General features: G+C 41.1%; 2 protein-coding genes across 2 annotated transcripts; one reads left to right on the top strand and one right to left on the bottom strand.

Moving 5' to 3' along the window:
• Positions 1 to 1,222: 1,222 nt before the first annotated feature.
• On the top strand, positions 1,223 to 4,165 carry LOC138203528 (CCN family member 2-like). Its single transcript, XM_069158476.1, is given in 6 exon segments — positions 1,223 to 1,498; positions 1,707 to 1,923; positions 2,039 to 2,290; positions 2,406 to 2,617; positions 2,748 to 2,981; positions 2,983 to 4,165. Coding segments are annotated over 6 exon segments (1,041 nt in total). The 5' UTR covers positions 1,223 to 1,435; the 3' UTR covers positions 3,046 to 4,165.
• A 1,743-nt stretch (positions 4,166 to 5,908) lies between these two features.
• chga (chromogranin A) lies at positions 5,909 to 13,361 on the bottom strand. Its single transcript, XM_069158475.1, has 8 exons — positions 13,081 to 13,361; positions 12,754 to 12,803; positions 11,606 to 11,699; positions 9,555 to 9,623; positions 9,359 to 9,439; positions 8,524 to 8,820; positions 7,252 to 7,691; positions 5,909 to 6,695 (listed from the first exon to the last, which is right to left on the bottom strand). The coding sequence occupies exons 1-8, from the start codon at positions 13,124 to 13,126 to the stop codon at positions 6,612 to 6,614; spliced, it is 1,161 nt and encodes a 386-aa protein (XP_069014576.1). The 5' UTR covers positions 13,127 to 13,361; the 3' UTR covers positions 5,909 to 6,611.
• Between the last annotated feature and the right edge of the window lie 1,600 nt (positions 13,362 to 14,961).

Raw genomic sequence — 14,961 nt, 5'->3', positions numbered from 1 at the left:
TGAAATAAAGTACAACAAAAGTACTTATAGCCTATGTATATTTGCAATTGTTGCTACTTTAAATTTACACCTTGCACATTTCTCCGGATAATATTATATACACAGTAGTTAAAAATAGCTACAACATAACCAGCTGCAATAGCAAAATACTGTTATACATTGATTATCTGTCTAATGCTGCAATATGTCATAAAGGACCATTTTTGCAGAGGACACACTGTTACATAGCTACTTTAAGTGTAATTAGCTGATAATACAGCCTTTTATTTGTGATGGAGTATTTTTATAATGTGTTAACACTGCTGTTACTTAAGTAAAGAATCGATATAGTTCTCCAAACACTGCTAAACGAGTCTCTATCTGCAGAACAAATTCAAAGTCACAAGAGAACACAATTAAGTATTCACCATCAAAATGCTTCATTCATGTTAAACAGATCATAATTTGCCCACTATGTGTTTAAATGAGTATTACTCTGCAGTACAGCCGCTGATGTCAGCGCACAAAAATGCCACTGCAGTGTCCCAGACACAACCACAAAAGTACAGAGGACACAGTTACAAGACAGCAGTTGCCAAGTCTTTGTGCTGGAACGAACACCTTGATGGAGAACCAGCTCGAGTTAATGACTGAATGTATTTCCTTTCTCTAACCGCACGCTGCTAATTTACTAAAGTACAACCTGTCTGTGGGTCTTTGAAGCCAAAGTTGAAGAATGCTGTTTTGAGCTTAAAGTCTTAACCACCCGTTGCACATCAAGCAGTTGATTCACTCACTGTGTCTACGCTTTTTTTATGAGCTCCTACCTGTTGTTTTTTAACTGTTCTTTGTGGCTTTCCTTTTGAACTGTGCTACCCGTTACCCTTTTGGTCCTTTTTTTTTTTTTTTTTTTTTCATTATTAATATTTATAGGTACAGGCTGTCTGTTTGTGAAGTCAGTCTTCAGGAATTCCCAGTGTGGGGTCCCAGGCCTCTAACCAGACTTAACCTCCCATTCCAGATGAAAGCTGCTCTGAGAGAGACAGTGTTGTTTGGCCGAGCAGCAGAGCCTTGCCTTCAGACAGCAGGAATGTGGGATGTCTGGAGTGGGGGTCAGGAAGCGAGGAAAGAATGCCAAGCATGTCCATGTTTGTCCAGGGCTGGCTCTCCATTCAGCCCCCAGTGACGTGCTGCGAGGGCCAGCGAGTATAAAGGGAGCTCCACTCTGCAGTCAGAACTCAGATCAACTCTTCTACCGAAGCTAAACTTTAGCTTTCACCAAGAAAGACTGAAAAAAAAAAAAAAAAGAGTGTGACCGGAGCAGCAATTTGAAACACTACAACGAGACAAGAGATCAACTTGATCAGAAAAGTTTCTCCAGCTCTGAGACTAAAGGAAGATTTTCTCCACGAAAGGTTTTGGAAGAAACTAACTTTATTACTAAAAGGAAGAAATTATGTCTGCTGGACTGAAGAAAATGATTTTGCTGCCTCTGCTGTGCTTCATGCTCTCACACATGGTAAGAAATGATTTAATTGTTGTGTTGCTGCGGGCTTTACTTTTGACCATTTGGACATTACTTTGAGCCCTTAAGGTTTACAATTACCAGAACATGAGCTCTACCCTTACAAGACATTATGTTCTCAGCGTGCTGGATGTATATCTGTCTGTAACGCAGCATTGGGACATGATACTTACCCGAGCATGTTGTCTGTGTGTGTTCCCAGGCTGCAGGTCAGGAGTGCAGCGGCCAGTGTTCGTGCCCCTCCACCCCCCCTCAGTGCCCCCCGGGAGTGAGCCTGGTGCTGGACGGCTGTGGCTGCTGCCGGGTGTGTGCCAAACAGATGGGGGAGCTGTGCACTGAGAAAGATGTCTGTGATCCACACAAAAGCCTCTACTGTGACTTCGGGGCCCCCATCAACAGACGCATCGGAGTGTGCACAGGTGAGCCACTGATAGGAGAAACTGTCTGTGCCGGTTTACTCAACATCAGGACAGACACCTGTCTCAAATGTATGAATCAAATTGTGACCTTTCCTTTGCAATTTGTGCTCCACAGCTCGAGAGGGAGCCACCTGTGTGTTTAGCGGCATGGTGTACAAGAGCGGAGAGACATTCCAGAGCAGCTGCAAGTACCAGTGTACCTGTCTGGATGGAGCTGTAGGCTGCCTTCCCCTCTGCTCAATGGACATCCGGCTGCCCAGCCCAGACTGCCCCATGCCGAGACGGGTCAAGGTGCCAGGGAAGTGCTGCCAGGAGTGGGAGTGTGACTCTCCCTTCAGACACAGCTTCATGGGCTCAGCTTTGGCTGGTAAGACTCTTCTGTAGTTTTGGAGCACATGAGACTATAGTTTCTTTCTTGATCCCTAAAATGAGCTGTAATCAGGATGGTCTTTCTAATCCAGTGCTTCTTGCTGTGTTTACAGCATACAGAGAGGAGGAGACCTATGGCCCAGATCCTTCTATGATGAGGGAGAACTGCCTGGTTCAGACTACTGAATGGAGCGCCTGCTCTAAGACCTGTGGCCTTGGGATATCTACCAGGGTCACCAATGACAACCGCGATTGCCGCCTGGAAAAACAGACCCGGTTGTGTATGGTGCGACCATGCGAGTCTCAGCTGGAGCAAAGCATCAGGGTGAGTTCATATTACAGCACCACTACCACCACCACAGCACCACTCTCATGATCTCAAGTGATACAATAGCAGGACTTTATTACCAAAGAATGCCTGCTGAAGTTTTTTTTTTTTTTTTTTCTTCTTGCAGAAAGGGAAAAAGTGCATCCGTACTCCCCGTCTCTCCAAGCCCATGAAGTTCGAGATCTCCGGCTGCACCACCACCAAGTCCTACAGGCCCAAGTTCTGCGGCGTCTGCCTGGATGGTCGCTGCTGCACCCCCCACAGGACCACCACCCTGCCCATGGAGTTCAAATGTCCCGATGGACAAGTCATGAAGAAACACATGATGTTCATCAAGTCCTGTGCCTGCCACCACAACTGCCCCGGGGGAGAACGACATCTTTGAGTCCATGTATTACAAGAAGATGATGGGAGACATGGCGTGAGCCGCTGAGGGACGACCAGAGCTTATGACTTGAAAACAAACAGAACTCCATCTCATTTTGCAGCTCAGTATATATGTTTCTAATGTTCTATTGTGTCATTTTCTCATTGTTAAAGTAGCCCAGACACTAGTCTTAGTGTCTGTGTGTTTTGTATGGCTGGTGCACGTCACAGCCACATAGACTCAGACAGAGGGTTGCTTTGCAGCTCCAAGAGATTCTGCACTCTTTTTTTTTGTTTGTTTATTTTTTGACAAAGCTACTGCCAGGTTTCTGCCCAAACCCCTTGAAATTCTTCCTACAAACCCGTCCATTTTACTGTATGCATTTTTTTTTTTAGACCTTCTCTAAACTTTGACCTCCTCTCTAAATGAGGTGTCTAATAAGTCCCACCTCACACTTTGAGTCCAAGACCAGACCTGAAAACTCTAAGCAGCTGTAGAGGGAGCATGCAGACCACAGCAAGCCAGTGTTCCCCTGTCCAAACAGGTCTAAATGTGTCCTTGTGTGTGTGTGTGTGTGTGTGTGTGTGTGTGTGTGTGTGTGTGTGTGTGTGTGTGTGTGTGTGTGTGTGTGTGTGTGTGTGTGTGTATGTGTGTGTGTGTGTGTGTGTGTGTGTGTGTGTGTGTTAGCTCAGGCCTGAATGTGAGCCTTGTCTGTGTGTATGCTGTTCACTCCGCTTACCGAGTAGAGGAAAGGTCAGAGTTTCCGCCCAACATGTGGATGAGAAAGCAGGCAGCATGCAGAGTTTAGGGTTGGATATGAAACACAGTGGGCTTCACCACGGCACTGAGAAAAGAAAAAAAAAAAAAAAACATGTTGACTATTACTGATTCAGGTCAGAAGGAAGAAACCAAGTATCTATGATGATCTAACAAAAATAGAAGAGAAGACTGGAAGAATTGTAATTTCATTCCTATTTTTAAAAAAAATTGTTGATGTGTAAATTGTGTATATATTTGTACAGTTTAAGTTAATTTAAAAAGGCAATTTTGTTCTGTGCTTCAAAATGTATCAATAGTGTATTTTTTTGTCAACAGTATTTTTTACTATTTTATTGAGAAGTGTGACAAAAATGTTACATGTTTCACTTTGTAGCTGGAAATAAAATCTTATATTTTTATACAAACTGAGGTCTCTGCTAGTTCTGTCTTCAATTTTCACATATATTAACTGAGTGAGATTTAGATCCACACCCACTTACATCCAAGACTTTGGTGTCCACTTTACATCTTCTAGCTGACAGTTGAAAGTCTATGTAACAGTAACGGGTTCACATTAGATACCTGCATCATTTGTCCATGTTTAACTTTTGACATCTCAAAAGACACAAAGAAATTATGAACTCAAACATCACTGTCCCAGAGGAAATAAGCCTCACATATATCATCTCTGAAGCTGGAGTGAATTAAATAGGAAAAATTAGTCCATCATAAAGGAGATTTCCCTAGGTTTAAGCCAATTGAAATAAACCAATATTTCATGATTTTTTTTTTTCACAATATATGTCTTACATAATGTTAAATATTGCCTGTCAGGGTTTATGTTACATAATTCACTGCAATGCACTGAAAGCATGAGTTCTTATACAACAACTAGAGGAACACACAAAACTAGTGTCTATTCACCAAATGACTGATCTGAAAGAGAGTGTTTTAATTTTGATAGTTTGTGCATTGTTGCGACGCATTCTTGGATCTTTTTGTGAAATTTTTACACAAGACACAAAGAAACACATAAATCTTGGTTTCAAAGAACAAAAAGTCTCCATATCCCCAAATATCCCTCTGTGACAGGACTCACCTTGAGAAAACGAGGACTGAGACAGTTGAATATCGCCATCTGGTGTCCTTTTCCATTTCCACCTCCAGCATCAAAATGTAAAATGGAACTAAAAGCATAAATCTACAAAAACCTCAAAAGCGTCTGTCTGATTATCTGGTTGAGCAGCATAAATTTTTGTTGTACAACAATCCAAATCTAAAATATTCAGTAAACATGGTAACCACAGTTCAAGTAATGACTCATGTAGAAGTATACTGTGGTTTTCTTTAATTTATGGTCAATAACTCTAAAAATATTTTTTATGATTAATGTGCAATTCAAAACCACCCTTAAATAGTTGTGATTTTTAACAATCTTTGGCTTGCAGTTTGAGTTCCTCGAAGTGTTTCTGGCTTTGTCAGACTCACTGTATTTGCATTTGTAGCTGCCTGATTTTACATGTAGATACAGTCTTGAAATTTTCAGCAGCTTCGGTTTTCAGCTGTGCCCACAGTCGCTGTATTTGACTAAGCTGCCAAAGAAAGCAGAACTTCTGCCTTTTGGTTGCTCCTCTGCCCACATTGTGCTCTTCTTCTTTCCTATCAATCTATGCTCTGCTTCAGGGCTCTCAACACGTTACTGAGCACATAGTGGGAAAAAAAAAACAAAAAAACTGTTAATACTGATTCAAATCTACACTGGATCTTTTTTTTTCTTGATAGTAACAAAACAGAGAAAATGTCATGCTGATGCCAAAAACCAAAGATTAAAATGTGTGTTGGAACTGAATATACTGTGTCAACAGCCTGCGTGTCAAGCTGATGATTCATATAGTCAGCCCACAAACACAAACAAGAGCAAACTGCATGAATGCATCTCTGCAGTGAGATGCTCGAATCACTATGAATAAATATAGCAATTGAATTCACCTGCCTTTAACAAGTTGATTTATATTAATCTAGATGTGTTATGATGAAGTGATGCACCAGTTAAATGTTAAGATACCTGGACAGTTTTAGTTTTGTCAGTTTATCACATTAATTCTGCATTTCAAATATTTATTTAATTTTAGAGGCATTAAAAGGATTTACCAAAGTCGAGATTTCAAGATAAACTATTTCATTTATTCATTTTCTTACATAAATTCCATACAGTGTGAGATTACAACCCAGCCGTTTATCTATCTAAAAGAGTTCACTTATTGCCTTGGCTTGATTAGAGTCAACTGCATCTATGATGATAAGTAAGCATCTATGTCTTCTTTAGTTTTGTAAGTAAGTAAGCGTCCCTCCAAAGAGCTTTGTACATGTATACATGCCTTTATTGTGCACCCTCACTTTGTTGCTGTGTGTATACCTGAATCTGCTTCAACCTTTCACATGAATCAATGCGCAGCGTGAAAATAATCTGGAAAAGCAGGCGAGATATATTTGCAGAAATAGAGAGATGATTTTCAGAGAAAATGAAGCAGAACAAGCTCCTTGACTGCCAGAAGTATTTCTTTAAGAGCCTGTCTGTGTGTTCTCAGTGATATATGTGGATGCACAGTACTTTTTGTGTTGTTAGTATGCACGTCTAGCTGCAATGTGCATCTACTCTATGTGAGGGACCAAAAGTCACAAGGGAGGCTGCAGCAGTGTGGCATCCTCAGGGAAAAAAAAACAAAAACAAAAAGCAACCTTGTCACACATTCACACGCTCATTTGTGGAAACCAGGCGGCTGGGAAAGCGAAGGAGGACGAGGAGGCAGAGGAGGTTGTTGCCGTGTCAAATTACGGATGTCTCTCTCTCTGTCTCTCTGTCTCTCAGCCTCGCCGCAGATCGTGGAGTTTCTGGGCAACATTTTCAAGCTCTGACTCGATGGCTGCCAGGCTTTCGATCTCAGGCTCCTGTAGGTATAACGAGAGGACAGCATGTGAGGAAATAAAAGACACCGGCAGTGCACACAATCGTATGCAGGTGCAGCCTCTGGGCCTTGTTGTCCCAGCTATTAGCAAGGACACATTACACCCAGAATAGCCTCTTTTAACCTCACTTTAACAGCAATTGTGTTAGAGGCTATCACGGTGTAAATAGCTTGCTGCCAATGAACAGCTGCACCATTTTGTGTCTTCACAGGAGTCAAGCTGCAGGATTGTACTTCTATTTTTTTCCCTTGCAGTCAGACACAGAAAAATAACTCAGTTTTTTGGCCTTGAGTGAGAAAAGAAGTCAATTACTGAAAAAGTTTTATTCTGTAGAAACAAAGTCATCTCGGTAAATACTCTTTTGTCTGTCTTGCTGTTAGTAAGATGAAAAGATAAATATCACTCCTCGATCTGAGTGGAATCAATCGTCTCGGGTCACTCTTGGTGAAAAAAAAAAAAAAAAAAGGGAAATATTCCTTAAAACATTTTCAGCTGTTTGAAAATTGTTGTTAAAAAAAAAAAAAAAAGAAAAGTTCACCTCTGACTTTCTACTGGCGCTCCCCTCTTCCTCCAACCCTCTCCTCTCCTCTGGTGTCCTTCGAGCGATCATCTGCAGCTCCTTCTCCTCTGGACTCCTCCGAGTGGCTCTTTTCTTCTTGTCGTCCTCTTCCTCGGTGACTTCCTTCGAATGATGAGGCACTTCCTGCTGACTGCTGAGCTGCTGCGCCTCCTTTGCGTCCGCTTTCTCCTTCAGTGGCAAAGCCTTGGTCCTCTTGGACCAGCGCTTCAGGCTCTCCCTGCTCCCGCTCTTCATCTCCTCCTCCTCCTCCTCCTCCTCCTCTTGTTGTTCCTGCACTTTGCCCTTGTGTTTGCGTGACACGAGTTCAGATCTCTCGTCTTTCTCCTCATCTTCTTCATCAAACTTCTTCTCTCTTGATTTGTCTGTGGGTGGATCGCTCCTTTCATCAGACGCATCACCTGGGAATATAAAAAATAAAGGTTGATTTTTTATTCTTTTCTTACTGAAACACCTCCAGCTGACCACTGGCAAGGAATAGTCTCCAGCATCAGCAAGATTCCACTTCTTGTAATGAAATATTTCTTGCCAGCTGGCAGCATCGCACCCAGTAGTGCTAGCTATGCTTTATGGGAATTAACAGCATAGCTTGAGCAATCAGATGACTTGGCTGAAGCTCCCTTTTGTAGAATAGGTATGCATATTTCATTGCACTCAGGAAAAAAAAGAATCTTCCTGTTAGGAGGGCTGGAGATGAAGAAAAGTTACACCTTGATTGTGCTCTTGATCTGAGGATGATTTTCGAGATTACGGAAAATGACTCCAGCTGTAACCGCTTGCACCAGCTCTTTTGAATCTGAGGACATGGAGATATTCAATCATTTCTGTTGGTGTGCTGTCAGTGTACCAGCCATACTGGCCTCATTCTCCTCTGTGTGTGTGTGTGGGGGGGGGGGGGGGGGGGGGGGGGGGGGGAAGCTGCTGAAATTCATCATGTAGATGAAAGTGCTTCCATCAATCAGGCAGTCCTGTGTCGGCAGGCAGTTTCATTTACAAGGCAGTTGTTGTGCACGCTACCTACAGTATCTAAAGATTCAGCTGTCTTCCAGTGGTCGATGCGACGTCTTTTAATTTGCCGAGATGTTCTTTATTTGTTGAGTCAAAGTAAATCTGACTTGACTGGGCCTTTAAAATGTCAACCTCCACATCTGAGTATGAATGTTTCGCTTTCTTTTTGGTAATTTTAGTATCAAACAGATGAATTGCAAACAGAAGACAGAAATATGTGCTTGCCTTTTGTCTCCTTTGTGATGTTTTCCTCGTCTGAATTTGCTCGCTTCTCTGCATACTCTTCTTCCTCCCTTTTATCAGCCTCGCTCTCACTCCACTCATCCACAGACTCAGAGCTATGACTTCCTGGGCTCTCATCGTGTTCCCTCTTCACTTGCACTTGACTGTCATCCTCCTGTGACTCTCTGTCCCCCATGCTCTCCTCCTTGTCTCCTCTTCCATCTGCGTTTCCCGTCCTCTTCCTCTGGGACAGGATGGATCTTTCACCGGGGCCTCCCAAAGCTTCCAACATGGATCGATCTGCAAACAGGGAGGGGTGGGAGTTTAATTTACTTGAAGAAATTGATTTTCCAGTGACATTAAAACATGGCGCGCGCACAAAAGCACTACAGTCTGCTACAGAGTGCAGTCTGTGTTGGAACTGTCAAACGTCTTTGTTTCTTGATGGATGGAGCCGCTCAGCGTGCCAGCCATGCCACGATCCATATTTTTCTGCTTATGCCACTTTAAAATTGATCTACAGTGAGTCTGGCACTGACTTTAAAAAAAAAAAGAAAAAAAGCCAGGTGTACTGTTAGGAGGAGTGGCATCACGTGTGCCCACAGAAAAACATCAGCAGACTTAAAATTCAACTCAGCACTTTTTTTGTTTTTTTTGTTTTGCTGAAAACATAAAAACGGAAATAATAAAAGCAATAGATCATTTTGACAGCTGGTGCATTTCAACATGCTAATCGGATATTCCCTGTTGACCTGTGATAAAAAATAAACAACGCACCAGAGTGTTTGTTCAGGAAAGTTTCCCATGAATCCATGTTAGTGAAAAAAAAACAACTCACCAGCGACATCATCTGTAGTCTCGAGAGTTTTTATCGTTGGTGCATCGGCATCTCTCTGCAGCTGAACTCTTTCTTGACCACCTAAGATTAAAATCTGTTTATTTCTTCTCCAGAGTTCTTGCTTTCATTTAAATGTAAACAAGCAACTTCAGCACACAAACAAACAATGATTAGCTGCGAGTAATCGGTGACTCACCTTGAACAGCGATCTCCTGCAGCTCCTTCAGAAAGTTATGATGACGCAGGATCGTAACAAGCCTGTCATCTGCACACACACACACACACACACACACACACACACACAAACACATTCAAATTCAGGCACATAAATGGTTAAGTAACTCGCTGAAGAAAAGAAAAAAAAAGAAGCCATGAGAGGCACGAAAGCGATCCTGCAGGGGGCAAAGCGCAGGTACGTGTCTTTCCCCCTTTCCGCAAGATTCAGCGATTTGCTTCGTTGGATTCATCAGTTAATTGCCCTGAAATTTACTGCTTTCAAAGCTGCACAATTAATCATTTGGCTGAGCGAGAGAGAGAGACACCCCCCCCCCCCCCCGGTGAGTTACAGCAGCAGTGAGCACTGGACTTTCTGCTGACCCACAAATAGCACTGCATACGGTCTGCAGCAGCAGCAGTACGAAGAGACAGCTGCCGTCCCGAGCTGTGCTATTGTATCATTCTGTGATCTTTCTTTTTCCTCTTCGCTCCCTCTCTCCTCTCTTTGCATCCCTCTGGTGGTGTACAGTTTCCCTCTGTCTCTCAGCGCCCGCTCGGTAACAAACGCTCTGTGAGTAATACCCTGATTGATTTTTTTTTTTTTTTTTTTTTTTTTTTTTTTTTTTACAACAAGGACGGCATCAAGGTAATACACTGGTTTTGTGCTAGTGACCCCACTGTATGTAATACTCTGCAGCAGGTTTTTAGCAGGCAGTCGCTGCATCAATCCATTAACCTCATGAAGAGGGCATCGAGTTCTCGTGATGAAACGGCAGTGTGTGTAGTGGTTCTCTTTTAGAAATGCAGCGTTGTTCCAGCCAGAGCTGACTTGTTTTAGTCCTGGTTTCTAAACAAGTCATGATGACAGTAACAGTGATGCTAATAATGATGAATATGGTCCAAACCCCCCCCCTGCACATACACATCTTTTTTTTAATACCTATAAAGAGGGGATATTTAAACAAAACTATACCAAAGATATTGCAAGTCGGCACATGTTGGAAGTAACTGAAAGATTACTGTGAAGAATCTTGACATTATTTTATTAAAACAAAATACATTTTCAATTTTATTTTATGCAGCACCAAATAATACTATTTTCATCTCAAGGCACTTTACAAAATAAGGTTTCAGTATTATAGAAAGAAATCCAGGAATTTTCCCATGAGCATGCACTTGGCAACAGTGGGGAGGAAAAAATATTCTGGCTGATTATACCTTTAGATTATAGGAACGTATAACTAATACCTGAAACACTGTCTTCATGACATAATATAAAGGACACTCATTGTATGTCTGCAGTGGATTTAAGATATTAGGAAGAAAATCAAAGAGGATGACATCATTTTCGGTCCAAAATTATTTTTTTTAGGATAAAGACCCAAGCTAGTAGTGCTGAGTGAAACATTATTGTTGGTGTTATTATTGGAGACTTATAAATTATCTTTTACAGTAGATATAGCATGAAGACTTTCTTTCTAGGTATCACAGGGATACAGTTTTATCTGAACCATGTGACTGTTTTTAAAAATAGTAATTGAAGAAAACCATGTCAGTTTGCTTCTCTTGCTGAGATTGCCTTTGGCAAAAGTAAACATGTTAAATATAAAGATGAATGGACAATCTATTGAAGAGGTTTCTGTTGTAAAACATCTCAATCCTATTTGCAAGACTCATTGACAATTTTTACCATTTTATGCATATGATCCCATCACTGCCACATTCCTAAGAAACTAAGTATATGATTTTACATAAAAATGTATGTTCTTGTTGAGTTTCATGCATTTATGAAAAGGCCCATGTATTAAAGGGAACTGAAGACTAGCTCAGACTATAAATGCTCGTATATGTAGCATTAATCCATGTTACTGGTCCCTATAAAAACACACATTCGATGAATACAAGTAAACTAAAGACAATTCCAGTCTTACCAATGACTTTTGTTAACATTATTGAAACCGAGTTATCTTGTCAAAAATCTCATGACATGTGAATTTGCCAGTGTCATCCATCAGTCTGTCTTTTGCTTACCTGTCTTCAAAGTGACCAAACACTCCTGACTGACAGGCATGATGTAAGGCCTTGATAGAACATCTGCCAACGCTTCCACAATGCATTTCATCACCTGTGGAAACAGACAATACAGAGCCCAGCTCAAAATGTGTCATCCTGAATTTTGCCACAGGAGAGCAAAAATGCTAAGAAAATGAAAGAATTGTATCACTTTAGTTGGCAGCATCAGTGAGTCAACACTATATGCTGTTACAATCACAATGAATTAGGGATGTGATGGGAATATTTTTACAGTTTTATATATTCAAATTATTTTGCCACTCTTTGAAGACAGCTCTTGTGATAACTTTCCCACTAATTCAAAGATGTGGAACTCTTTAGATGAGAGATCAAAATATTTTTTTTTTTACTCCCGTTGTGCTTTCACTGTTGAGCCAGACCCAAATGCCTGATGATTTTTCACTCATTTTTTTTCAAAGTGTTCTGCTTCTGCTTGCCAGACCTTTGAATTACTCAATTTCTCAGTCCAATTTGACAACTCTTATCTTCATTTCACACATTGTCCACATCTCACCTTTATATTCTTTCCAGAGCCTATTCCAGAAACTACTCTCTCTGTCTCTGTCTGTCTCTCTCTCTCTCTCTCTCTCTCTCTCTCTCTCTCTCTCTCTCTCTCGGTGTCTGTCTGTCTGTCTGTCTCTCTCTATCTGTCTCTCTCTCTCTCTCTCTCTCTCTCTCTGTCTGTCTGTCTGTCTGTCTCTGTCTGTATCTGTCTGTCTGTGCATGTAAGTGTGTGTGTGTGTGTGTGTGTTTGAAATGGATCCTGCTATACCAAACCATAGAGGTCCAGGCTCTCCATTGCTCTCAAATTGGCATCTATTGATTTTTACAAAGACAAACTGAAAGGGAGAAAGTGCTTAAATGTATTAAATTGCTTGTATTTAGTATTTTCTAATCACTGCTTGCCTTTGGAGTGCAGAGGGTAAAAGGACTGGACGCACTGTAATGCATCTGTCCAATTTAGAAATTGTCCCTAAGGAGGGTTAATAGTCGTAGGTTGACTAATGGGCACTGCTTTTTCTACTGCTATAGCAGTAATAATATCAATACTAATAGAAACAACGAACAACAATAAAAAAAAAAATTTTTAAAAAAAAATCCCTTACCTTTACGTCCTCATTCTCCAGCTGACTTGAAGTCACTGGCAATGACAGAACTGCAAGAGAAGCCAGGAAAGATAAAAATGCATCTTCAACTCTTTATCTGATGTTTTTTTTTTGATTTTGTATATATTCACTGTGCTACTAAAAGCCACTAAAGGGACTAAATGTGCCAAAGGTGCAGGTGAACTCCATCTCTCGCTGCAAATGAAGATGTGTTTGCCGCTGTCCTTGGTGCTGAATCCTGGCAGTCACATCTCTTGATGCAGATTTCCCTCAACAAAACCCACATTAGATGCCATTTAACTTTAGCACGGTTTAGCGTTTCCTTACCGCAGCTGGACAGTATTGTCAAAAGGAACAGTCCTCTCCCGACCATGTTTGGAAACGTGGGCGCGTTAAGCTCTCCAGGAATAAGAAGAAAAAAAAAATAGCGAAGCTTGTGTCAGAAGGTTAAATATCCCCCTTTAAAAGAAAGGTCGGTGGATTACGGACGCATTATGAACCAAACTTAGCCACCTTTCGTATTTCTGAAGAGCTAAATTCTCCGCAGCATCGGTGAACCGACTGCCTCGGTCAGCTCTGGTCTCTCCACCAAGACCTCGCCGCAACAGCGCCCGAGTTATAAGACGAGGTGGAGAGGGGAAATGACATCATCCAGGGACAAATAATTACTCGCCTTTTGTACTTGATCGCACCTCAGCGGTTGTCAGGGCGTGTACAGGTTTAGAGTAGCTCAGGTATAGAAGCGGACTGGCTCCTGTTTCTGCGTACTGACGGTTGAGCTTTTAATGTATTTTTACTGTCGTGTTTTGCCCCCGTTAATGTGCACCTGTAACGTGAGTTTTTAAAGCTGCATTCTGCAGGAACTCTCCTTATAAAACTATGAATTAAAGATGCATAAAAGACTAAACTAAACAATGTATCACTGGAAAAGGTTTGAATCTGACAATAGAGGCTGTATTGTACGGGGTTCCATTTGTGCAAAAAAAAAAAACCGTGTTGACATGGGCACTATGTCAACTGAGTATCTGACAAAATGTTGTTGCGTCCCTTGTGCTAGTTTCCAGACGTATCCTTTGACTGTATTGTTGTGCGTGTAGTCCTGAGGTATCATCGTCTCATTCATTTGATTGTTATGAATCTCAATGTACTGTACTCTCATTGACCGGCACTAAGATGAAATCATTAAGTTGGATATTGACAGACATTTCTGACATCAAGAAACAATATGTAATCACATTGCCTACTCTGGGTTTGCTATAAGGAAAGTATAGAGATTCATAACAGTGAAAGAGAGGAAGTCCCTTCAGGATGACACGCACAACAACAGTCAGACAACACATCAAAACAACATGCACAACAACAAGAGGTGCATCGACATGACAGAAGTACAGTTCAAAATTGAAATTTTTTTTTTCACGTGTTCAATTTATATAGATATTGTGCACATGAACACAATTTTGGCCCAAACGGAACCCCACAGAGATTGTGAATAAATAAACAGATTGTGTCTCCATCTCTTCATACCGTGTTCCCACAATGGACAAAGCTGTATCAATATTTTGTATTTACTGATCATGTCTCTTGACTACCTGCATGCGTTGCTAAGTGACAATTTGTTGAAAATTATTTCTGTCATTTTGATCGTGGCAGCAGGTGGTCTGAGTAGAACAAAGATTTTCTTTAAAAGACCTTTTTCACATTTCTTAACAATTCTGCATGAATTATTCTTATCAATAATAAAACTGGGTTAAGATTAAAGCCGTGATATAAATAACTATACAGTATACATTAATAATAAACCCAGATAATATTAGTTAATAAATACCTGATATTAAGCAACAACACATTTGGCAACAGACATAACCCATTTTGTGAGCAGTCATTGGTGGATTCCTCCATGTTAGGACGATTTAAGGTGTAGCTGTAGAGCAAAAGTGCAGGTAAAACTTAGCATGAATTAATGTAGGATGTATGATGAATTATGCCCAACTTTGAGAAATGGTCACATTTAGTTGACACCAAATTGAGCATCAATTAAAGAGTGATAATTCACAATATTTAACGTGTCACCAGATTAGACAGAATCAAGGGTCTCAGAAAGAGACTCTTATACCAGATCACCTTATCTGAAAGTCCAACAGCACCTTTTCTCATCAGTGTATGGAGATCATTGTTTTAGGTTAAGATTGATCAGTCAGTCTTATCCAC

This window comes from Embiotoca jacksoni, unplaced genomic scaffold (genome assembly GCF_022577435.1).
Source record: "Embiotoca jacksoni isolate LCO1_2020_lvr unplaced genomic scaffold, fEmbJac1.0.p SCAF_23, whole genome shotgun sequence".
NCBI classification, from domain to species: Eukaryota; Metazoa; Chordata; class Actinopteri; family Embiotocidae; genus Embiotoca; species Embiotoca jacksoni.
This window is presented reverse-complemented; position numbering and strand designations above follow the sequence as displayed.